The 24,636-nt window shown below is 44.7% G+C and overlaps 1 protein-coding gene and 1 pseudogene across 1 annotated transcript; both read left to right on the forward strand.

Annotated features, from left to right (window-relative positions):
* Nucleotides 1-8,492: 8,492 nt before the first annotated feature.
* MAGEB3 (MAGE family member B3) lies at nucleotides 8,493-13,946 on the forward strand. The gene is made up of 3 exons (XM_015081719.3): nucleotides 8,493-9,656; nucleotides 11,748-11,825; nucleotides 12,337-13,946. Exon 3 carries the CDS (start codon nucleotides 12,366-12,368, stop codon nucleotides 13,434-13,436), a length of 1,071 nt encoding a protein of 356 aa, XP_014937205.2. The 5' UTR covers nucleotides 8,493-9,656; nucleotides 11,748-11,825; nucleotides 12,337-12,365; the 3' UTR covers nucleotides 13,437-13,946.
* Nucleotides 13,947-18,946: 5,000 nt separating this feature from the next.
* LOC106983509 (melanoma-associated antigen B4-like) lies at nucleotides 18,947-22,357 on the forward strand (annotated as a pseudogene).
* The last annotated feature ends 2,279 nt before the right edge of the window (nucleotides 22,358-24,636 follow it).

Consider the following 24,636-nt stretch of genomic DNA (forward strand, 5'->3'; position numbering starts at 1 on the left):
CATTCCCAAATGTCTCAGTATAGATGCTTTCTGTACATTAGACAGTCCTAAAAGATAGGATTTATCAAATTTACTTCACAGGGGAAGCCTGAGGCTCATAGAATTAGAGTTTGGCAGTGTGCCAAAAGGCATAGGGCTAGTAAATGACAAGGTGGGGCCTAGGCTCCCCGCCAGAATTACTACAGAGGCTACATTGTTTTACTCCTCGCACCCTCAGACACACCCTGTGTTTATTTCAGTTTTCTTTTCAGTACTTCAAAATTCGTCTTAGGTGCTAAAAAAGAATGGCCTTGTGTCCAAACTGCTGGGCTGCAATATATAGCCAGAGCAAAAAGAATGCCAGAATAGCTGAGAGGGATAAATAAAGGACACTATTAGGTGACAGTATGATTACATTTGCAATGCTAAATAATCTCAAAAGATCAGTGGCTCTCAAAATTAGCCTGGACAATCTCTTACCGGTAGAAAGGAAATCTAGCAGAACAGAAGTTACATGAGAATCTTCATCAGGCTGATAAACAGAAGGAATAGATCAATGTGTGTTTTCCCCTGACACCCCATCACCTGTCCTGGGACTCCTGCCTTGTGCTAGCCCTTGCCCATTTCACATCACTCCCAGGACAGAGTCGCATTCTCTGCGAGGATTGTAAAGCAGCAACTGCTCCAGGGTTTGCAGAGATGTGCAATTTCCCAGGAAGCCTTAAATCCAAGAGACAGAAACCGAGGCAAGGGCCCCATGGGGAGACCAGTGCCCCAGAATATAGGGAATGCCAGGGACTTCGGTCCCGTCTGTTCTTGAACACACAAAGTCTCAGACCCAGTTGTTAGACTGAGCATACCCTCCCTTATTCTGCAGGCTTTTCACTGGCGTAAAAACCTTGGTCTGAGACCCAAGTTCTCCTATCACTAGAGAAGGGGTATTGGTCTCTCATAGATGTAATGGAGATAAACCTGAATGAGGGTGGTGGAAGGACCTAGCCAGAACAGTAGGATCCCATAAAATCCTGTCCCACTGTCAGCTCTGTGAGTCCAGAAGAGTCGTGGCGGCTTGTGGCTAACACTGATTTTTCAACTCCGGTCCCAGAAAGTTGAGACCTTTGTCTGATGGCTGTATCTTCAAATTAGCAGAGAGGGTGGGGTTCCAGGAAGGATACGGGGTCAGAGTGAAGATGCTGTGTGGGGACATGGGGGTCCCCCCACCCACATCTGACAGGGCTGCACCTAACCCCTTCTCTGCTGCTAGCCTAGGAGGCACAGGCGAGAGCTGCCACGCTCACGTGCCCCCTACCTCCGCCTTCTGCCTGGAGGGAATCAAGGAAACTAGGGCCTTGGTTTTATAGGCTGGCTATTAAGTGGAATCCCAGCCGTGACGGTGTCAAGGTGAGAACTCCGTATGAGGAATGGGGCAACCACCTACTCCGTACCAGGTATACTATGACATACTAGAACAATAATAGTATTAAAATCAATGTGGGGTATGAACAAGGGGAAAAAAGATGATTTTTGCAGGCAATAGGATCATCTGCATATGTGATTTCAGATAACCTTAAAAGATCAGGGACTCAAAAAATTATTTGACTCAGGATCTTCCCTACAAAAAGCAAATCTATGAGAACAGTGGTTACATGAGACCTTAAGCGTGTACAGGAAAGAGAAGGACAAGGACCCATTCTTTGCAAGGTTTGGAGTAGGGAAACTGCTCGAGAGTTTTCGGGGATGTGGCGTTTCCCAAGAAGCCCTTATCGGAAGTGACAAGGCCCTTTGGGAGGATACCCGTGAGTCAGGACTGGTGAGAGGGGAAAGCAGCGTTCCAGAGTGTCGGCTGTTCCAGAGGGAGCAGCCCCTGCCTTCTCTCAGAGCTAGAAGGCCCCAGGCAGAGCTGGCAGGCCAAGAATCTCCTCAGTTTTTTATCACACTTGTCAAGGATTTGAGACTTTAGTCTGAGGAAGACTATCTCAGGTCAGTAGAGAGAGTTGTCAGACACAAATGTGAGTTTTCTTAAAAGGAGCGAAGGAAGCATCTACCCGGAACACTGGTGGCTCATAGAGTCCAGTTCCTGCCAGCAGCTCTTGGAGGTCCTGAATTCCATCGCATGATGAAGCATAAAGAGGCTTTGAGCGGCACCTGGGTGGCTCAGTCAGTTTGTCTGATTCTTCGTTTCAGCTCAGGTCATGATCCCACGGCTCGTGGGATTGAGACCCACGTCCAGCTCTGTGCTGACTGTGTGGAGTCTTCTTGGGATCCGATGTCTACGTTTCTGTCTGCCCCTCCTATGCATGCTCTTGGACTTTCCCTCTTTCTCTCTCTCTCTCTCTGTCTCTCACACAAAGAAAGCAAGAAAGGGAAGGAAAAGAAAAGAAAGGGAAGAAGGGAAGGAGGAAGGAAGGGAGGGAGGGAGGGAGGAAGGAAGGAAGGAAGGAGGGAAGGAAGGAGGGAAGGAAGGAAGGAAGGAAGGAAGGAGGCTTTTTAAGAGGTGAGAAGAAGAGAACCTGCTGCCGTGGCCAAGGTGTGTGTCAGGGCCGTGAACCGGCAGTGCCTCCCACATAAAGTGAAGTCTGGAACGGGGAGATTGGTCATCTTGTGATGGAAATGAGAGGTCAGCATTTTAAGTAGTGAAGCACCTAGGTGGACGTGGAGGGGACCCATTGTAAGTCTTCTTTTTGTCCTTGCTTTGCTTGAGTGGGAGATTTATCTGTTTTTATCTTGGGGGTTCTTTTTGGCACTTTTAAAATACTGTTCCTTGTAATAGAAGGTTTATTTGATTTCAGTATCTGTGTTTATGAATAATATGTATCACACATATGTTGCTGTCGATCAGTAGAAATATAAACGCTTTGGTATTTTGTACAACAAATTAAAAAATCCTTGCCGCTCTTCTCTTGGTCCAGAGCAAGCTAACCTGTCACATGAGCAGGGGTTGTCTTGCAAATGTGAATGAACCCTGTGGTAGAATTGTTGGGATCAAGAGATGAAAGAAAAGGTTTTGTCTGAGTGGCATCAGCAACATGGTAGAATCAGAATTTCCAGCCCTTATTTGCCCACAGAAGCACAGAACTGACAATAACATAAGTAATAAAATACCTTTATGAAAGGTCCAGAATCTAATTAATAAGTTGCAATACTATATGTGAGCATAAAACTGAGATCAGCTGCTCTTGAAATGGATAAGAAAAGTAATTAGACTTTACTGGCATCAGCCTCTCCCTCAAGTTGACACAATTTAGTCCTAAGAGAGATTGTGACTTCTCTCTGTGTTACGGGTAGGGGAGATTGGGATGAAAATCCCATGCACCCAAAAAACTACTAAAGCTAATAAATGTATTCAACTGCAGGATGTAAAGTCAACACACAAAAATCAGTTGTGTTTCTACACACTAACAAGAAACTATTGGAAAATAATTAAGAAAATTCTATTTAAAATAGTTGGGACGCCTGGGTGACTCAGTTGGTTGACTGGCCAGACTCCTGATTTCGGCTCAGGTTATGATCCCAGGGTTGTGGGATCGAGCCCTGCGGTGAGCTCCTTGCAGAGTGTGGATCCTATTTGAGATTCCCTCTCCTTCCCTCTCCCTCCCTCCCTCCCTCCCTCCCTCTCTCTCTCTCTCTCTCTCTCTCCCTCCCTCTCTCCCTCCCTCTCTCCCTCTCTCCCTCTCTCTCTCCCTCTCTCTCTCTCCCTCTCCCTCCCTCCCTGTCTCCCTCACTCACTCACACACACACTCTCTAAAAATAAAAAAATAAATAAAAGTGTCAAAAATAAAATAGGAATAAATTTAACCAAGGAGGGGAAAGATCTATACACTGAAAACAGTGAGACATTGATGGAAGAAGTTGAAGAATAATAAATAAAAGGAAAAATATCCAATGTTCACTGATTGAAAGAATTAATATTTTTAAAAATATTCTTACTAGTCAAAATGGTCTACAGATTCAGTGCAATACCTATCATAATTCCAATGGAAGTTTTCACAGAAATAGAAAAAAAACCTGGAAATTCATCTGAAACCACAAGAAGCCCTGAATACTAAAGTAATGTTGAGAAAGAGGAACAGAGATGGAGGCATCACACTTCTTGAGTTTGAAATATATTGCAAAACCATATTCACCATAACGGTGTTATACTAGTATAAAAACGGACGCACAGACCAATGGAACAAAATAGAGCCCAGAAATAAACCCATGCATAAATTGTCAAGTGATCTTTGACAAGTCCACCAAAAAATACACGATCGGGAAAGGATAGTCTCTTCAGTAAATGGTGTTGGAAAAACTGAATATCCACATGCAAAAGAATTAAATTGGATGCTACTTCTACTCAAAAATTAGTGAAAAATGGATTAAAGACTTAAAAATGAGATTGAAAGCTGTAAAACTCCTAGAAAAAAAGCATAGGGAAAAAGCTCCTTGACCTTCATCTTGGCAAAGATATTTTTGAATATGACAACAGAAACATAGGCAAGAAAAGCAAAAATGGTGAACAAGTGGGACTACATCAAACTGAAAGGCATCTATACAGCAGTGGAAAAATGAAAAAGCAGTCTCTGGAGAGGGAGAAAGTGTTAGCAAACCATGTATCTAAGGGACTAATACCCACATTATATAAGGAATTCATACAACTCAATAGCAAACAAATAACTGAATTTTTAAAATGAGTAAAGAACTTGAATATTTTTCTGAAGACACACAAATGGCCAATAGGTATATGAAAGGTGCTCAGTTAATCCCCAGGGAAATGCAAATCAAAACCACGATATCACTTCATACTTGTTAGGATGGCTACTATTAAAAAGACAAAAAATAACAAGTGTTGGTGAGAGTAAGGAGAAAAGGGAGCCCTTGTGCTGTTGGTGGGAATGTAAATTGGTAGAGCCATTATGGAGAAACTGTTTGGAGGTTCCTTAGAAAAGTAAAATTAGAACTGCATGATTCAGCGAGCCCACTTGTGAGCGTATACCCAAAGGAAATGAAACCAGTATCTTAAAGAGATACTTGCACTCCTATGTTCATTACACCATTATTCACAATATCAAAGATACGGAAACAACGCAAATGTCCATCAGTAGATAAAAGGATAAAGAAAATGTGGTGTATAGATACAATGGAATATTATTTAGCCTTAAAAATGAAGGAAGTCCTATTACATGGGACAACATGGATGAATCTGGGGAACATTATTCTAAATGAAATAAATCAGTCACAGAAGGATAAATACTGCATGATTCTATTTTTATGAGTTATCCAAAATAGTCAAACACATAGAAACACAGAGTAGAATGGTGGTGGCCAGGGGTTGGGGAATAGGGAAAATAAGAAGTTGTTGAAGTGGTATAGTTTCAGTTGTGCAAGATGAATAGATTCCAGAGAGAGATCTGCTGTAAAGCATTGTGCCTATATGTAACAATGCTTTATTGTGTGTACACTTACAGATATCATATATTTTCACTCATATGTGGATCTTGCTAAACTTTACAGAAGATCATGGGGGAAGGGGGAAAAAAATAGAGGGAGGGAGGCAAACCATAAGAGACTCTTAAATACAGAGAACAAACTGAGGGTTGATGGGGGATGGGGGAGGGGCAAAGTGGGTGATGGGCAGGGAGGAGGGGCACTTATTGGGATGAGCACTGGGTGCTGTATGTAAGCCAATTTGGCAATAGATTATATTTAAAAGATTTTTTAAAAATTGTTAAGAGAGTAGTTCTCACATTGTGTTCATAGCACACCAATTAAAATGTATGTTGTCTTTCCGTCTCCCCAAGTAGAGAGTAAGCTGATTAAGTACAAGTATTTGGGAAAGACCTTGCTTTTACACCCTTGATGGGAATGTAAATTGATGTAGCCATTATGGAGCAGTATGGCGGTTCCTCAAAAAATTAAAAATAGAGCTATCAAATGATCCAGCAATTCTATTTCTGTGTATATATCAAAAGGAATTGAAATCAGGATCTTGAAGAGCTATTTGCAGTTCATTGTAGCATTATTCATAATAGCCAAGACATGGATGCAACCTAAATGTTCATTGATGAATGAATGGATACAGAAAATATGGTATATGCGTACAATGAGATATTATTCAACCTGAAAAAGAAGGAAACCTTGCCATTTGCAACAACAGAGATGAACCTGAAAGACATTATGTTAAGTGGAATAAGCCAGACACAAAAGGACAGATACATGTTATATAAGGAATCTAAAATAGTCAAACTGATAGAAGCAGGATAGTATGGTGGTTGCCAGATGCTGGGAGGAGAGGTATTGGAGAGGTGTTGGTAAAAGTGTACACGGTTTGAGTTCTATAAGGCGAATAAGTCCTAGAAATGTATAGCAGAGAGCCTATAGTTAATGTCATAGTGGATATTTAAAAAGCTGCTGAGAGGGTAAATGTTATGTTAATTGTTATTGTACTCCTAAAAAATAATAAAGAGGACAGGAGAAGACTATTGGAGGTCACGGATATGTTTATGGCATAGATTGTTATGGTAGTTCGCAGGTGTATACTTATCTCCAAGCTTGTATACATTACATGTGTACAGCTTTTGGTATGTCAGTCATACCTCACTATAGTAGTTTTTGAAGAAGCAGATGTTTTGTCTTATTTGGAGTTGTAGTCTCAGCACAGTGTCTAGTATACAGTAGGCAATTTGTAAATATTTAATCAATAAGAGAAACAAAGTATAAATAAGAAAAAGATTGTCAATTCTTGGTTTGCCTAATTCCTTCTACTGTTTCTTTTTATAAAAGTAAAATTATATACCTGGATTTCTTTCGATTATTCAAATATTTAAAAGAGAAATTAAATGTTGATGAGCTCACTCTCTTGTTTATTTCCAGTCATTAATTGAGAATGAGCTCTTTAGAAGCCTTCAGGTTATTACTGGGGATGCTTTTATTTGTTTTTGTTTTTAAATGTTTGTGTCTTTTTGAGAGAGAGAGAGAAAGTGTAGGGGAGGGGCAGAGAGGGAGACAGAGAATCCAAAGCGGTCTCTGCACTGATAGCAGAAAGCCTGATGCAGGGCTCAAACTCATGAGCTGTGAAATCGTGACCTGAGCTGAAGTTGGACACTTAACTGACTGAGCCATCCATGTGCCCCCTGGGGATGCTTTTAAAACGAACCCTCAAAACAGCAACAATAAGTTCTGGCCCCTGCCCATTGAATTTTAGAGTCTGGATGCTGCTATCATGTAAAAAGAGATGGTTATATATTCACTGTGACCTAAAGAACAAGTAAAAAAAAAAGGGGGGGGGGAGGGGGTTGAAGAGGGAAGGCGGTTTGAGTTGTACGCAGTCAAGTGTCAAAGTTCTCGGGCCAGGCAGTGTGGAGCCTTAGGAAACTGAAAACCCTTCAGTGAGTGATAACTTTAAGTAGGATTGCATCGTGGACTAGATGACGCTGTGGGAGTGGTGAGCAGGGGCCAGATCCTCAGATGGAGGGCCTCGGAGATGAAAGACTAAGCCTGCGATGGAAATTTGTCCTTAACATGGCCTTTGGGATTGTGGCTAAACCAAAGAAAATCTCCAGGTGGTGTAGGAATGAAAGGTGTCTGTGCTCTTGCCCAGGGCAGCTGAACACGATGCACAGACTAGATGGTCTATGTACAACATCACCAGGGAGTTTCTGAGCAATAAGGATTATACTTCTTTGAGGTGGAGTGTTCAGAACCCACTGGACTGCACTTTTCACTCTGGGTTGGGGGAGCCACAGACCACTCTATTAAAAGGGTCTCTTTTACTCAGTTACTTCATCTTGCATGTAATATGGCAAATTCTAGGCAAGGTCTAGATTTTTGCTGATGGTTAAATGAGTGAAAATAATGGTGATTTAGATTGAAGGGTAGCTGGAAGTTAGGGAAAATATTGGTCATTGACAAAAATTTTGAGAACTTTGAGTTGTATCCAACGGGGAAAGACTCTCCCACAAACACACTGTATATTATAACCTTGAATGAGGATATATTACATAACTGGCATTGCTAAGCAGCATTTTGGTTGTGAGTTCTTTGTCTTGGAGTTTGGTAATGTACTCAAGTTCACAGGGCTACTAAGTGACAGGGCTGGGACTAGACTCCTGGTCTGAATTCGTCTAGAACACATGCTGATCATTCCACTCTTCTCTGCCTAAAGCAAACTGTTATGTTCCGTAATACTCCAAAATGTCTCTCAGGGGGTAAAAATGAGGATTCTGTGTCCAAAGAACTGGATTGGAATACATAACCAAAGCAGTTAAGAATACCACAGTAAATCAAAGGCATGAACAAAGAGGAGAAGCGGAAAATGTCCAATGACAGTATTGATTATCTACATATGCATTGTCAAATGACCTCAAGATTGTGGAATCACAAAACCATCCTGGACGACTCCTTCCCATTAGGAAGTAAATCATTTAAAACAAATCACATAAGAGGCTCACTGACTACTGTGAAGAGGGATAGATCAGTGTCATTTTTCTTTGACACCCCATCTCTGTCCCGAATCCCCTGCCTTACGTTGCAGTTTCCCCATTTAACATGAAGCCAGGCACTGGAACCTGCAAGGTTTGCATTAGGGACACTGCTCAAGTTTGCATGGATGTGGAGTTTCCCAGGAATCCTTTAGTTATACAGGACCCCCATTAATGAAGATTGGGGAGATAACCACCCTACTTTATAGGGGGTCCTTCAGACACCTGCCAGACCAGCTGTGCGGCCTGGAATGCCCAGGCAGGGCAATCAGAGTGGACATTCTTCTTTCACTCCTCATATTTCTTAGCAAGCTCAAAGTCTTAGCCTAAGAAAGGGGCCACACTTCAGTAGAAGGAGGCTCCTGGGTTGTATCGATAGATAGATATCAAGTTGAGGACCCTAGATGATGAATGTAGAGACCACTGACTCCAGAGCAGTGGTATTCCACAGAGACTCAAATCTGCTGTATGCCTCTCAGGACCCAAACATCCTTGGCCTAGTGTGGCTCACTCTTCCACCTGGGAGGTCTCAAGAAGGAGCAGTCCTTGATCTGAGCAGAGTAACCTCATGTCAGGGAAGATGGAGTCACATGATTGAACAGGAGCAATGTCAGGTCCCTGAGTGAGCAAAGAGGACATCACTAGACCCACAAATGAGGGAGCTTTACAAACCCCTGCACCCATCTTAACCGTGGAGAGGCCTCAGGTGGAGCTGTGAGCCTGAGAAGCCTCATTTCTGCCTGGTGAGTCTCAGGATGAGAGCCTTGTCTGACAGGGTGCAGGCCCCAGTTCTGCAGAGGGAGACGTCTTGGCCGTAACCAGAGTGAGGGAGGCTCACAGAGTCCTGCCCTCTTTTCAAGCCTATGGGGCCCCAGGCAGAGGTAGTCGGAAACGGGGCATCCTGACTCCTCGCCAGGGACTCGGAAAGGTGAGGGTTCGCTTTGGGGGCTGGCAGACTTGGGTCAGTAGGGGGAGGAATCCCAGGCTCTGATGAACACCAAGGTGAGGACACTGAATGACAACCTAAAGACCACTGACTTCAGAACACTGCGATCGCATAGAACCATGTCCTTGCTGTCAGCCCTCAGAACCCCACGTGGCCATGGCCGGATATGATGTATCTGAACTTCCGCTTTGGAACCGCGGGCCTCGCCCAGTGTTCGCAGCATTTCTTCTGCCAAGCAACGGAAGATTACTTCCCAGGAGTTCTTTGAAGTCAAGGTGAGGACCTGAATGTAAAATGAAGGGACCACACCGCCCCCCCCCCCCACTTCCTGTAACAAAGGTGGCGCCACAAAGTACTGCCCCTGGGGTCTGAAATGGAATGTCCTGACAGGACCGTTAGGCCGAGTTTTGTCTGGAAAGTCTCAGGGAGGAAGGCGTCGGTCTAAGATAGTAACCCTGGTTCTGATGATCAAGGAAACCTAGGCCCTAAGTAGAGTCAAGAGGAGGGTCCTGAGTAGCTAATGAGGGGATCTTTTCCCAGTAGAGATGGCGATAGAAACCGGTACGCCTGCTTTGGTTCTGGGAGGCTCCAGGCGGGGGCAGTTTTATTTGGTAGGCTCTGACTACCGCCGCCCCGCCCGCTACTCCCGCCATCCCCCACCCCTAACCGCGCGCGCGCGCGCGCGCGCATGCGGACACACACATCCCCCCCTCGCTCTCTCGCTCTCTCGCTCTCTTGCTCTCTTTCTTTTCTTTCTGTCTCTCTCTCTCTCTCTCTCTCTCTCTCTCGGGGCTCCAAGAAGTAAAGGCTAAAGCCAAATAAATTTGGATTTTGGTGAACTGAATTTAGTAGAGGGAGGAGTCCCAGGTCCTGATATCAAAGTGAAGACCCTGAGTCAGGACGTAGGGATCACCGACTCCAGAACACTGGGATCCCATGGAGCCCTTTCCCTGCTTTTAGCCCTTGGAGACCCTGAACGGTTGTGGCCAGTTATGACTCATCCTTCTGTCCTCTCCAGAGTTCTAGGAAGTGAGGTCATTTGTGGGGGAGTGGGGGTGGGGGTGGTGAGGCCACTGGCCAGCTGAGGGTGGAGTCCCAGTACTGGCCTGGAGCCAAGGTGAGGACCTTGAGTGGGGACTGAGAGGACCACCCTGACCCATAACACAGGGTGCTCTCCTAGGTCCTGCTGCTGCCCTTGGCCCTGGGAGGCCTGGCAGACCTATCAGACTTTCTGCCTGGAAACTCTCAGATAAGGAGGGCCTTCATCTAAGGGAGTAGCCTGGGTCCTGCAGATGGAGGAGGCCTAGGCCCTAAGTGCCATGAAGGTGAAGCCCTGGAGTGCTAATGAGGGGACCTCTCCCCATTTAGGGAAAGCAGCATCCCTCTAGCTTGTTTCTGGAAGGCTCTTGGTAAGGGTAATCCTATATGGAGGTCCCTGAATTTCCCCCCTAGGGGCACAAGGAATTGAGGGATTTGCTGTAAGGCAGGAGGCCTAAGTCCTACCAGCGTATTGGCGGCCAGCGGCCTAAATCCAACCTGTAGTTAAGGTCAGAGACCTAAGGGAGGACTAAGGGGAACACCAACTCTAAAAAGGGGGTCTCACAAATTCTGGCCCTTCTCTGATAAAAAAGAATGTAATCTGGCCATTTGCAACGACATGGATGGAACTAGAGAGTATTATGCTAAGTGAAATGAGTCAGAGAAAGACAAATATCATGTGATTTCACTCATGTGGAATTTAAGATACAAAACAGATGAAAGTAAGAGAAAGGAAGCGAAAATATAAAAACATGGAGACAAACCATAAGAGACTCTTAAATACAGAGAACAAACTGAGGGTTGCTGGACGGGAAGTGGGTGGGGCGAATGGCTAAATGGGTGATGGAATTAAGGAGGGCACTTGCTGGGGTGAGCACTGGGTATTGTATGTAACTGATGAATCACTAAATTATATTCCTGAAATTATTATTACGCTATATGTTAACTAACTTGGATGTACATTTAATAAAACAAAATAAAATAAATAAAATGAAATGAAATGAAATGAAATAAAAATTCTGGCCCTTCCCTCAGCCCTGGGGAAACCCTGAATATTTGTTAGGCTGAGGAACCCGCCCCCCCCCCTACCGCCTCATTTCTGTCTGGAGAGTCCCAGAGATATGAGCATGTTGGACTTATTGGCCTCAGTTCTGCAGAGGGAGGAGACCCAGGGCTCCACAGGAATCAGAGTGAGGAATAAAGAGTGATGGTTCCACTCACCCCCCCCAAAAAGAGACAATAGAGGGCCCCCCTTGCTTGTAGCACTGAGGAGCCCAGGTGTGGAAGTCAAATGTATGTGAACCCAACTTTATTTCTTATGTCATCAGGTTGGTGAGAGCCTTTGTTTGAGGGGAGAAACATCAGATCAGCAGAAGAAGGTGTCCCAGGCCCTACCTAGAGCCAAGGTGAGGAAAGTGAATGCGGACTGAGGACCCCAATGACCCCAGAGCAGATTCCCTCAGAACTGTCAGCAGTGGGTCACAGTAGTGGGCTGAGATGCCCCTTTAGTTCCCCTTGAGGGGTCTCAAGATGATGAGGACCTGGGTTTGAGATGTCAATTTAGAGCAGCACCGAGGAGGGGGGCTCGGCCCTGCCCAAAGCCGTTATCACGGTCCTGAATGTGAACTGGGAGAATCCCCATTCTCCATACCAGAGAAGATTCCGCAAGGACTCGGCCTACCCAGCACCGCTCTCAGCCCCAGTAAGCACCAAGCAGGGCCAGCAGGCTGCAGCCTGAGGCTCACTTTAATTACTTCCATGTGGTTCTCAGAGGACAGGTTGGTCATAACAGGAGCCCTGTGGTTGGTTTCCTAGGGCAGTGCCCTCACAGAACCTGAGAGGCAGCCTTGGTTAAAGCCAAGGTGGTCTCTCCCAGCTGAAGGTACTCCTTCTCATCCTCTCTTCTCTCATGCCCAGATCACCTGCTGTCCCTGACCACAGTCATCATGCCTCGGGCACAGAAGAGTAAGCTCTGCACCGGGGAGACGCGCCACCAAGCCCAAGGTGGGACCCAGCCTCAGAGGGGTGCTCAGGCCCCTGCGGCCACGGAACAAGCATTCCCTTCCTCGGCCTCTCCTCCCTTTGAAGTTCTTACTCAGAGAAATCCTGCTGCCAGGTCACGTAGAGCTCCCAAGAGGTCTCAGAGGGCCGTGTCCGCCACCACAAAGTCTGCAGGTGTTTCTCGCACAAGATCATACAAAGGAGCCGACTGCCAAGTTGAGAAAAAGCAAAGTTCCGTCCAGTCCCCACTCTCCATTGTGCAGTCTCAGGGGGACCCTGTAAGCAAAATAGCGAGTGTTTTGGTACAGTTCCTGTTGGACATGAGCAGAATGAAAAGGCCCATTATGAAAGCTGATATGCTGAAGTTTATCAATAAAAAGCATAAACATCGCTTCGTTGAGATCCTCAAAAGAGCCTCTTTCAGCTTGGAAGTGGTTTTTGGTGTTGACTTAAAAGAAGTCGATCCTACCAAGCATTCCTATGTCCTTGTCAGCAAAATGAACCTCCCCAACAACGGGACTATAAACCGTGGCAGGGGGTTTCCCAAGACCGGCCTCCTGATGAATCTCCTGGGCGTGATCTTCCTGAAGGGCAACTGTGCTGCCGAAGAGAAGATCTGGGAGTTCCTGAGTAAAATGAGAGTCTATGCGGGGAAGAGGCACTTCATATTTGGGGAGCCCAAGAAGCTCATCACCCAAGATTTGGTGAAGCTCAAGTACCTGGAGTACCGGCAGGTGCCCAACAGCGATCCTCCGCGCTATGAGTTCCTGTGGGGCCCCAGAGCCCACGCCGAGACCAACAAGATGAGAGTGCTCGAGTTTTGGGCCAAGATTAACCAAACAGTCCCAAGTGCCTTCCACCCTTGGTATGAAGAGGCTTTGAGAGATGAGCAAGAAAGAGCCGAAGCCACAGTCACACTCCAGGCTGAGACCGATGCTACGGCCAGTGCATGTTCCAGGGCATGTCCAGCAGCTCGACCTAGTGAGGTCGAGCCCGATCCTTCACATTGTGACTGAAGAGAGCAGTCAGTGTTCTAAGTAGTGGAGGCCTGGGTGTGACTGAAGGAACAGCATGTAATCCTTGGTGCTCCTGTTCTGTATGGGTACTTTGGTGATTTACCAGCAGTTTGAGTTTTTGCTACTTTTCAAATGTTGCTATTTTGAAATGAAATCTTACCTAGCCTTATAGTGTAAATTTATGGATTATTTTGGCCTCACTTGTTATCAGTTTAAAAGTTAGAGTGTTGCTGTTTCATAAAACAAACTGGGAAATTGCCCATCTTATTTAGTGTTCTGGTACAAAGTAGCATGGCATTGAAATATGAATTTCCTTGAAAATGTAAAAGGACTTAAGCAGTGAAATATATGGAGTCAAGAAGTGGAGGAGAAGAGTAAGATGGTCTGTATTTGGTTTCCTAATTCCTTTCACTCTGTATTTTGTAACATTCTAAATAACAGCATGTGTTTGACTAATGGAAGAGTGTAGCATCACATTTTAATGAATTAGACTCACTGCTCACAGGCTCGTTTATTCCCCAAACATTGATGGAGCGTACGCTCTTAGAAGGCTTCATGTTAGCCCTGGGAGAGCTGACAAAAAGATCAAGACACTGACCATGAAATCACAGAGGCGAGAAGCATCTGTCATATAAGGAAGAATGGTGATCTGCGCTCTCAGACCAGAAGGACACATGACAAGACAGGAGAAAACAGGAGAGAGGTGGTTCCAGATGAGAGGAGTTAAGTGTCAGTGCCTGAAGCAGGGCAGTGCTGGGTCTTCAGAGACTGCAGTTCCCTCAGGGGGAGGTAATTCTAAGTTAGCTGCATGGGGGGCTCCAGGAGGCTATGATCACAGGGAGCTGGGCCCAGACCCTCCCGTGGCGGGCTTCAGAATTGAAAGACTAAGCCCAGAATGGCAAACTGCCCTTAACACTTACTTTGGGATTGTGCAGAAAGCAGAGGGAAATCACCCCAAGCAGGGATCAAGTGCGTCCTGTGCTCTTCTGCCAGTGCAGGTGAACGCAGTGTGCAGATTGGAGGTTTTATTTACAGCATGTCCACAGAGTTTCTGCGAAATAAGAGCATGCTCTCTTGTCATGGGTGCCCAGAATCCCCTGGACTGGCACGCGTTGCCCTGGGTTGGGGGCGCCAAAGCACACGCCACTGAAGCATCATCCACATTAGGTCACCTTGTATGGCATTTGGCAAACTCCAGGCAAGGTCTAGATTTTTGTTGGTGGGTGAAAGAATGAAAGCCAGGGTGGTTTAGGAACAAGGGTGGCTGAGGGGCGCCTGGGTGGCTCAGTCCGTTAAGCGTCCAACTCTTGGTTGCGGCTCAGGTCATGGTCTCACAGTTTTGTGGGTTCAAGCCCCGCGACACGCTTTGCACTGACAGTGCAGAGCCTGCTTGGGATTCTCTCACTCTCACTCTCTCTCTGCCCCTTCCCCACTTGCACGGTCTCTGTCTCTAAATAAATAAGTAAATAAATAAATAAGCAATCAAACAAACAAATGGCAGCTGAGAGGAAGGTAAGTTTTGGGGCCTTGAAACACATTCTAGGAGCTCTGTGTTGCATCTACTAAGGAAGTCTACCTTATGCCAACATTGAATGACATACTTTAATGGGAGAGATAGTACTTGGTGTTCCTTGCCAAGCACAATTTTGTATGATAGAGTTGTCTTTGTTCTGGAGCACTGCATGGTTTCTGACATCCCCTGAATTAAAAATGATTTAATTGAGATCATTGTAATGGGTTGAAGCTCCAGGGGACCAATTAATCCTAGTGAGAACTGGCATCCTTTAAAGCTCAACACAGGCCACACAATGTGCCATGCACTTTACATGCATTATGGACATCCTACCAGTCCCCAAACAGAGCTCATCAAACCCATTTCACAGATGAAAAGACCGCCTCACAGAGTCTGGTATCGCTGTCCAATTTCACGTGGCTGCTAAGTGACAGGGTTGGAACTAGACCCTTGGCCTGAATTAGTCTGCAGCCCACACTTCCACTGCTCTGCACCTGAGGCTGATGTCGTGGTCCTTAACTCCCCTTTTTTCTCACTACTACAGAAGGTATCTCAGGTACTAAAAAGGACTCTTTTTGCCCAAGACACTGGAGTGGAATACATAACCATAGCAATTACCATATCAAAATAATTGAGAAGTGTGAATAAGGGAGAGAAAGAGATAATATTCAGTGACAGTAGGATCATCTATATATTCAAAGTCAGCCTCGAAGATCAGGAGCTCACAAAATCATTTTGGACGACCCGTCCCATAAAGTTACATTCATTCAAACAGAACTTACATAAATACATAAAACACTAAGTGTGATTGCTCAAGAAGTGGATTAAAGTATTTTTTTTTTCTTTGACAGCACATCTGTTCTGGGGTCTCTGCCTTGTGCTATCGCTTCCTACCTCGCATCACTCCTGGGACACGGACCCAATCTCTGAACGATTTGCTATAGGGAAATAGTCCAGAGTTTGCAGGGATGTGACCTTTCACAGGAAGCCTTGCGTCAAGAAACAGGAGCCGTACGTGAGGGGATGCTCCTGCTAGGCCAAGCGTGAGCATCCCCTCACTTGGTCCTCAGGGTTAGCATCCCCTCACTTAGTCCTCAAGGACAGGTGAGTCCTGCCGTAGGAGGGTGGCCTCAGGTCACTAGAGTCGCTGACACGTATGAGATTGAGGACCCTGAATGAGGAATGACAAAAGCACCCACCCAGAACAGCGTGGCCCATAGATGCCTGTCCCCTGCTGTCAGCCCTCAGGGTCCCCAAACAGCCTTGGAAAGACGTGGCTGAGACTGGTTTCCACGTAACAGGCCAAGAAGGTGAAGAGCTCGGCCTGAGCTTGGTTGACTCTGGTCAGGAGAGGTAGGATTCCCAAGGTGTGCCAGGAGGAAGGCCAGTATTCTGAAGAGGTCAGGGACCACTGTGTATCAGTGGAGACCTCACAGAATCCTTCCTACTGTCATGAGAGATCCAGGCATAATTGTCCGTCAGAGATGGCTTCCTATCCTTCTCAGGGCTAATAGAAAAGTTGGGAGGTCTCAGGTCAGAGAGAGGAGTCTTGGGACATCCCATAAGGCAGATTTAGGACACTGACTTCGAAACCTGAGTGGGAGCACCATATCATAGGTGCCTGCCATAGCCGTCATCTGCGGGACACCACGGCACATGTGGCCAAATAAAGTATAAGCCTTCCTCTGAGGAAATGCCCTCAGATCAAGAAAGAGAGGAACCTCGGGCCCTGCCAGGAGTCAGGTCAAGGAAACTGAGTGAGAACGGATGGACCACCCATCCCTGAAAACGGGAAAACAAACCGGGTGGCCCTGCCCTTGCACTCCAGACTTAAATCCCCAGGGCAGGGTGTGAACCTGAGCGCCCCCAACATCACTTATTTTTCAAACAGCGACCTCATTTTCTAGAGCAATTTTACATTCACAGCAAAACTGAGCAGAAAGTACAGACAACTCCCAGGTACCCTCTTCCTGACGCACACAGCCTCCCCTACTTTCCGCGTCCTGCCCCAGAGTGCTACCTGTGGCGCAACCTGTGAACTCGCACCACCACGTCATTAGCTCGGCAAAGCCCATAGTTACATCAGGCTTTGGTCTTGCTGTTGTACGTTCTGTCCCGATCATCCCTCCCTCCCCCACCCGTAACCCTTGGCAACCACTGATCTTATTACTTTTCCAGCAGTTTTGCCTTTTCCAGAATGTTATACAGTTGGAATCATGCTGTATGTAGCCTTTTCAGATTGGCTTCTTTCACTGAGTACTACGCATCTAAAGTTTTTCCCTGTCTTTCTGTGGCTTGATTAGCTCATTTCTTTTCACACCCAACAATACAGACATAACTCAGTGATACGCGGGTTTGGTTCCAGACCACAGCAATAGAGTATCACAATAAAGTGAGTCAAATGAGTGTTCTGGTTTCCCGGTGCATATAAAGGTTATGTTTATACTCTACCGTAGTCTATTAAGTGTGCTATAGTATTATGTGTAAACAAAAAACAACATGCATACGTTAATTTTAAAATGCTTCATTGCTAAAAAAGTGTTAGCCATCGTCTGAGCTTTCAGAAAATCACCTCTTTGCTGGTGGAGGGCCTTGCCTTGATGTTGAGGGCTGCCGACTGATCAAGGTGGTGGTTGCTGAAGGTTGGGGTGGCTGTGGCAATTTCTTAAAATAGGGCAGTACTGAAGTTCGCCACCTTGATCGACTCTTCCTCACACAGATAATTTCTCCATAGCATGTGATGCTGTTTGATAGTTTTTTTTACCCACCCCAGAATTTCTTTCACGTTGGAGTCAATCGTCTCAAACTCTGCTGCTGATTTATCAGCTAGGTTTATGTAATATTCTAAATCCTTTGTTGTCATTTCAACAATCTTTCAAGCGTTTTCACCAAGAATAGTTTTTAGCTCAAGAAACTACCTTTTTTTTTAATTGTTGTTCATCCATTAGAAGCAGCTTCTCATCCATTAAACTCCTCATCTCTTTTATTACGAGATTGCATCAGTGCAGTCCCATCTTTAGGCTCCAATCATAATTCTAGTTCTCATGCTAATTCCAGTTCTCTCCACTCATTTGGTAAATGAGCTTTGGCTTCAACTTTGTCTCCAACTGCATTAACCCCTAACAAGAGAGTCAGCCTGTCCTTTGAAGCTTTGAAGCTGGGCATTGACTTCTCCTATCTAGTTATGAAAGCCCTACGTGGCATCTTCTTGCAGCATCAAGCTGTTTTATTTACACTGAAAATCTGTGTAGTGCAGCCACCTTCACGAATGCTCTTAGCTAGACCTTCTGGGTAACGCGCCGCAGCTTCTCCATCAGCACGTGCCGCTTCACCTCGCGTGCTCATGTTACGGGAAGAACTTTCTCCTTAAACCTCATGAACCAACCTCTGCCGGCTTCACACTTTCCTTACGTGGCTGCCTCACCTCTCTCAGCCTTCACAGAATTGAGAGAGCCTAAAGCTCTGGATTAGGCTTTGGCTTAAAAGAATGTCGGGGCTGGTTTTGATCTTCTATCCAGACCACTCGAACTTTCTCCATATCCACAAGAAGGCTGCTGTGCTTTCTTATCATTTGTGTGCTCACTGGAATAGCACTTTGAATTTCTTTCAAGAACTTTTACTTTGCATTCACAACCTAGATAACTTCAGTGCAAGAGGCCTAGCTTTTGGCTTTCTCGACTTTGGACACGCCTTCCTCACTAAGCTTAATTAATCATTTCTAGCGTTTGATTTAAAGTGGGAGATGTATGACTCTTCCTATCACTTGAATGTTGAGAGGCCAGAGTAGGGTTGGTTATTAATTGGCCAAATTTCAACATCTTTGTGCCTTAGGCAATAAGGAGGCCTGAGGAGAGGGAAACATATGGGGAATGGCCGGTCAGTGGAGCAGTCAGCAGTTACCAACTAAACTCACCCTCATCTATGGGTGTGATTTGTGGCGCCCCAAAACAATTGCAAGAGTGACATCACTGATCACAGATCACGGTAACAAATAACAATGAAGAAGTTTGAGATACTGCAAGCTTTACCAAAATGTGGCACAGAGATACAAAGTGAGCACATGCTTTTGGAAAAATGGTGCCAAGAGAATTGCTCGGTACAGGCTTGCCACAAAACTTCAATTTAATAAATGCAATATGTGCAAAGTGCAGTAAAGTGAAGCACAATAAAACAAGGTATGCTTGTATTCCATTGTTGGGATGTACCATAGTTTATCCATTTACCTGCTGAAAGACGTCTTGGTTGCTTTCAAGTTTTGGCAACTATGAATAATGCTGCTATAAACATCCATGTGCAGGTTTTGTTTTGTTTTTGTTTTTGTTTTGAGGATGTAAGATTTCAACTCATTTGGGTAAATACCAAGAAGCATGATTGCTAGGTGGTATAGTATGTTTAGTTGTTGTTTTATTTAAAAGAACACTCTTTTGAGGTATGATAGACAAAAAGCTGTGCAAATTTAATGTGTACCAATTGATGAATTTGCAGATAAGTACGTACTCATGAAAGTGCCTCCACAATTTGTTATAAAAATATCCATCACCTACAAAGGTTTCCTCCCACCTTATTTATTTATGTATTCTAAGAACAGTCCTTATAAGATCTATCCTCTTAGCCAGATTTTAAGTGTACAATGCAGTATTGTTAACTATAGGCTCTATGCTGTCCAGTAGATCTCTAGGATTTATGGATCTTCTATAACTGAAACTTTGTAACCTTTGATTAATACTTCCCCATTTCACCCTTCTCCCAGACCCTGGCAAGCACCATTCCACTCTCTGCTTCTGTCAGTCTGACTATTTTAGATTCCTCATATAAGTGGTATCTGTCCTTTTGTGTCAGCCGTATTTCATTTAGCATAATGCCCTCCAGGTTCATCTATACTGTTGCAACTGGCAAGGTTTCCTCCTTTCTAAGGGTGAATGATATTTCTTTGTATGTATGTTTCATATTTTCTTTATCCATTTGTCCATCAATAGACATTTAGACTGTTTCTATATCCTAGCTGTTGTGAGTAACACTGCAATGAACATAGGAGTGCAGATATATCTTCAAAATCCTCATTTCAGTCCCTTTGGATATATGACCAGAAGTAGGATTGCTGAATTGTATGGTAGTTCTATTTTTAATTTTTTGGTGAACCTCCATACTGTTTTCCAAGTGGCTGTACCAATTTACATTCCCACCAACAGTGTAGATACGTTTGGTGCAGTAAGAAATTTCCAAACCGTCTTGCAGAGTGGCTGTGCCATTTTGCATCCCCACCAACAGTGAATGAGAGTTCTTCTTGCTCCATATCCTCACCAGCATTTGCTGTTGTCAGTGCTTTGAATTTTGGCCACTCTCAAAGGCATGCAGTGGTAATTCATTTTTATTTTTTCAAGTTTATTTATTTTGAGAGAGAGAGAAAGAGCAAGCGATTGTGCAAGCAGGGGAAGAGGAGAGAGTGAGGGAGAGAGAGAGAGAATCCCAAGCAAGCTCGGCACTGTCAGAGCAGAGCTGGATGTGGGGCTCAAACTCATGAACCCATGAGATCATGACCTGAGCTGAAATCAAGAGTCAGACGTTTAACCAACTCAGACACTGAGGTGCCCCTCATTTTTATTTTAATGTGCCACTTTCTAATGACAGATGATGCTAAGCATGTTTTCATATGATTATTTGCCATCTACGTATCTTCCTTGATGAGGTATCTGTTCATATATTTTGCCCATTTTTTGATTGGGTTGTTTTCTTCTTGAGTTTTAAGTGTTCTTTATTTTGGATAACAGCATTCATCGGTATTTTTTTTTTGGTAAACATTTTCTCCCAGTATGTGGCTCATCTTCTTGTTCTCGTGATGTTTTTTTGCAGGGCAAAAGCTTTAATTATAGTGAAGGCTAGCTTATCAATTATTTCTTTCATGGATTCCCATCACTTTTTATATCAGATCTAGAGGAAGTGAGATTCTTGGTCTGAAGGTCCAGTGGCCAGTCATCAGAAGGCGGGGTGGGGGAGGAGTCCACAGCCCTGTGTGGTGTCCAAATGAGGACCCTGAGTGGATATTTAGGACCTAGCAAGCCCAATACAAAGAGGTTCCCACAGAGCCATAAGCACTGAGTGCCTCCTGGTAAGGGTGGTTAACTAAGGTGCCTTTCTCACTTTTTTTTTTTTTTTTTAATGAGTCCCAGGGAACCTTGAGGTATCAATTGCAGTGTAATTGAGAGGAGGGTTTTGCAGCTTTACCGAAAGTCATCATGATAATTTTGAAGGTAAACGTAGAGGATCCCTTGCCATGTTGGAACATGTGGCCCCACTGCCAGCCGTGCTGTCACACTAGTCAGTAAAAGGGGTGACAAGCTATAGCCTAAGGCTCACTCTGTCTCCAGTAGGTTCTCAGAGACAGGCTGACTAGGAGAACGATAGCCTCATAAGTTAGAGAGTGTCCTCAATAAAACCTGCAGGAGTGGCTTTGTTTAACACCAAGGTGGAATATCCCTGCTGAAGGTGCATCTCATTGTCCCTCCTCCAGGGGCCCACAGTACTTACTGTTCTGCCTGCTGTTGATGACCACAGAGTCATCATTCCTCAGTATCAGAAGAGGAGGTTCATCCACATGAGAAATGCCACCAGGCCTGAGGATCTCAAGGGGGCTCAGGCCACCACAACAGAAAAGGGTCCCCCTTCTCCTCTCCTGTTTTGGGGATGCTCCCTCAGATTTTCGTATTGCTGGCATTCCTAGGAGCCTCAGAGAACTCTATCCACCAGCATTACTTCTGCAGTCATTTCATGCACGAGGTCTGAACAAGGTGTCAAGAGCCAAGATGAGAACGTTCAAACTGCTCTGAAGCCCCATTCTCCCCTGAGAACTCACTGAAATATTCCCTAACCAGGAAGGTGAGCATGTTGATGCACTTTCTACTGGGGAAGCATGCAGGGAGGGAGCCCATGATGCAGGCAGCACTGCTGAAGGTTGTGAACAAAAAGTATAAGGGGCACTTCCCTGAGATCCTCAAGAGGACCTCTGAGCACTTGGAGCTGGTCTTTGGCCTCGAATTGAAGGAAGTCAAACCCAGTGGCCACTCCTACACCCTTTCCAGCCACCTAGACCTCACCAACGATGGCAGTGTGAACAGTGGCTGAGGCTTTCCTAAGAATGGGCTTCTCATGCCTCTCCTGGGTGTCACCTTCTTGAATGGCAGGTATGACAGTGAGGAGGACATCTGGAGATTCCTAAATGCCTTTGAGAATCTGTGTTGAGATGAAGCATTTAATCTTTGGAGAGCCCAGGGAGCTCATCACAGAAAATTGAGAGCAGGAAAGGTACCTGGAGTACAGACAGGTGCCCAACAGTGATCCTCCACGCTATAAATTCCTGTCGGGCCCAAGAACCCACGCTGAACCCAGCAAGATGAAAGTGCTGGAGTTTTAAGCAGTCGACATATTCAGTGCGGTCCACATCAGAATAACACCAGCATTCTTCACAGAGCTAGAACAAAGAATCCTAAAATTTGTATGGAACCAGAAAAGACCCCGAATAGCCAAAGCAATCTTGAAAAAGAAAACTAAAGCAGGAGGCATCACATCCCAGACTTCAAGCTACACTATAAATCTGTAATCATCAAGACAGTATGGTAGTGGCACAAAAACAGACACTCAGATCAATGGAACAGAATAGAGAGCCCAGAAAGGGACCCACAAATGTTTGCCCAACTAATCTTTGACAAAGGAGGAAATCCAATGGAAAAAAGACAGTCTCTTCAGCAGATGGTGCTGGGAAAACTGGACAGCGACATGCAGAAGAATGAACTTAGACCACATTCTTAACATCATACACAAAACTAAACTCACAATGGATGAAAGACCTAAATGTAGGGCAGGAAGCCATCAAAATCCGAGAGGAGAAAATAGGCAACAACCTCTTTGACCTCAGCCACAGCAAAGTGTTACTTGACATGTCTCCAGAGACAAGGAAACAAAAGCAGAAATGAACTATCAGGAGGGACCTCATTAAGATAAAAGGCTTCTGCACAGTGAAGGAAACAATCAGCAAAACTAAAAGGCAACTGATGGAATGGGACAAGATATTTGCAAACGACATATCAGATGAAGGGTTAGTATCCAAAATCTGTAAAGAACTTTTCAAACTTCACACCCAAAAAACAAAAATCCAGTGAATAAATGGGCAAAAAGACATGACTAGACACTTTTCCAAAGAAGACATCCAGGTGGCTAACAGACACATGAGAAAATGCTCAACATCACCCATCATCAGGGAAATACAAATCAAAACCACAATGAGATACCACCTCACAGCTGTCAGAATGGCTAAAATGAACAACTCACAAAACAACAGATGTTGGCGAGGGTGCGGCAGAAGAGGAACACGTTTGCACTGCTGGTGGAATACAAACTGATGCAGCCACTCTGGGAACAGTATGGAGGTTTCTCAGAAACTTAGAACTACCATACGACCCAGCAATTGTGCTACTAGGTATTAATCCAAAGGGTACAAAAATGCCGATTCGAAGGGGCATGTGCACCCCAATGTTTGTAGTAGCACTATGAACGATAGCTCAAGTATGGAAAGAGCCCAAATGTCTATCGACTGATGAATGGATAAAAAAGATGTGGTATGTATATACAATGGGATATTACTCGGTAGTCAAAATCTTGCCATTTGCAACAAGTGGATGGTTCGAACTAGAGAGTATTATGCTAAGCAAAATAAGTCAGTCAGAACAAATATATGATTTCACTTATATGGGGAATTTAAGATACAAAATGGATGAACATACAGGAAGGGAAGCAAAAATAATATAAAAACAGAGAAGGAGACAAACCATAAGAGACTGTTAAATACAGAGAACAAATTGAGGGTTGCCAGAGGGGTGTTGGGTCGGGGGATGGGCTAAATGGGTGATGGGCATTAAGGAGGACACTTGTTGGGATGACCACTGGGTGTTACATGTAAGTGATGACTCACTAAATTCTATTCCTGAAATTATTATTACACTATATGTTAACTAACTTGGATAAATTAAAGAAATAAAAAAGGAAAGTAAAAACAAAACAAAAAAAAAGTGTTGGCATTTTTGCCAACATCACGGCCTTCCCATGCCATTAGGAAGAGGCTGCCAGATGAGGAAGAGAGAGCCCGAGCCGCAGCCAGGGCAGCCTCCACTGCCAAGGCCAGTGCACGTTCCCGGGCCATGTCCAGCAGCTACTCTCCTCCCTAGGGATGGCTGAGGCAACTTATTCGTGGTTAAGGAAAGCAGTTGATCTTGAAACTAGCGGAGGGCCCTGGTGCGGCTCATGAGAACACAGTGTAATACATTTGTGTTTTTGTACATTTTGTTTAAATTGGAGATTTAGCTTTTTCTTCCTAGTTTCAAATGTCTTTCAATTAAAGTTTTATTTAGCTTCAGAATCCAAGTTTGTGAATGACATGGATCATACATTTATTGGAGTTTATCAGGTTGAAAAATAAGGATTTGGGTATTTTGTAAAACAAATTGAAACCCTTGAAACATTTCTTGTCACATAGAACTAGGTGCCGTGATGTTGGAGTATGGATTTTTTTGTGAAAAAGGAAACTACTCCACAGTAAAGTCTGTGTGATCATGAGATCCAGAAAAAAAAAAAAAAGTGAAACGTAGTCGCTTCTTGGTTCGTTTTCTTCCTTTTAGTCTTTATAAAATTGAAGTATAT

This window comes from Acinonyx jubatus, chromosome X, assembly GCF_027475565.1.
Source record: "Acinonyx jubatus isolate Ajub_Pintada_27869175 chromosome X, VMU_Ajub_asm_v1.0, whole genome shotgun sequence".
Taxonomy (NCBI): Eukaryota; Metazoa; Chordata; class Mammalia; order Carnivora; family Felidae; genus Acinonyx; species Acinonyx jubatus.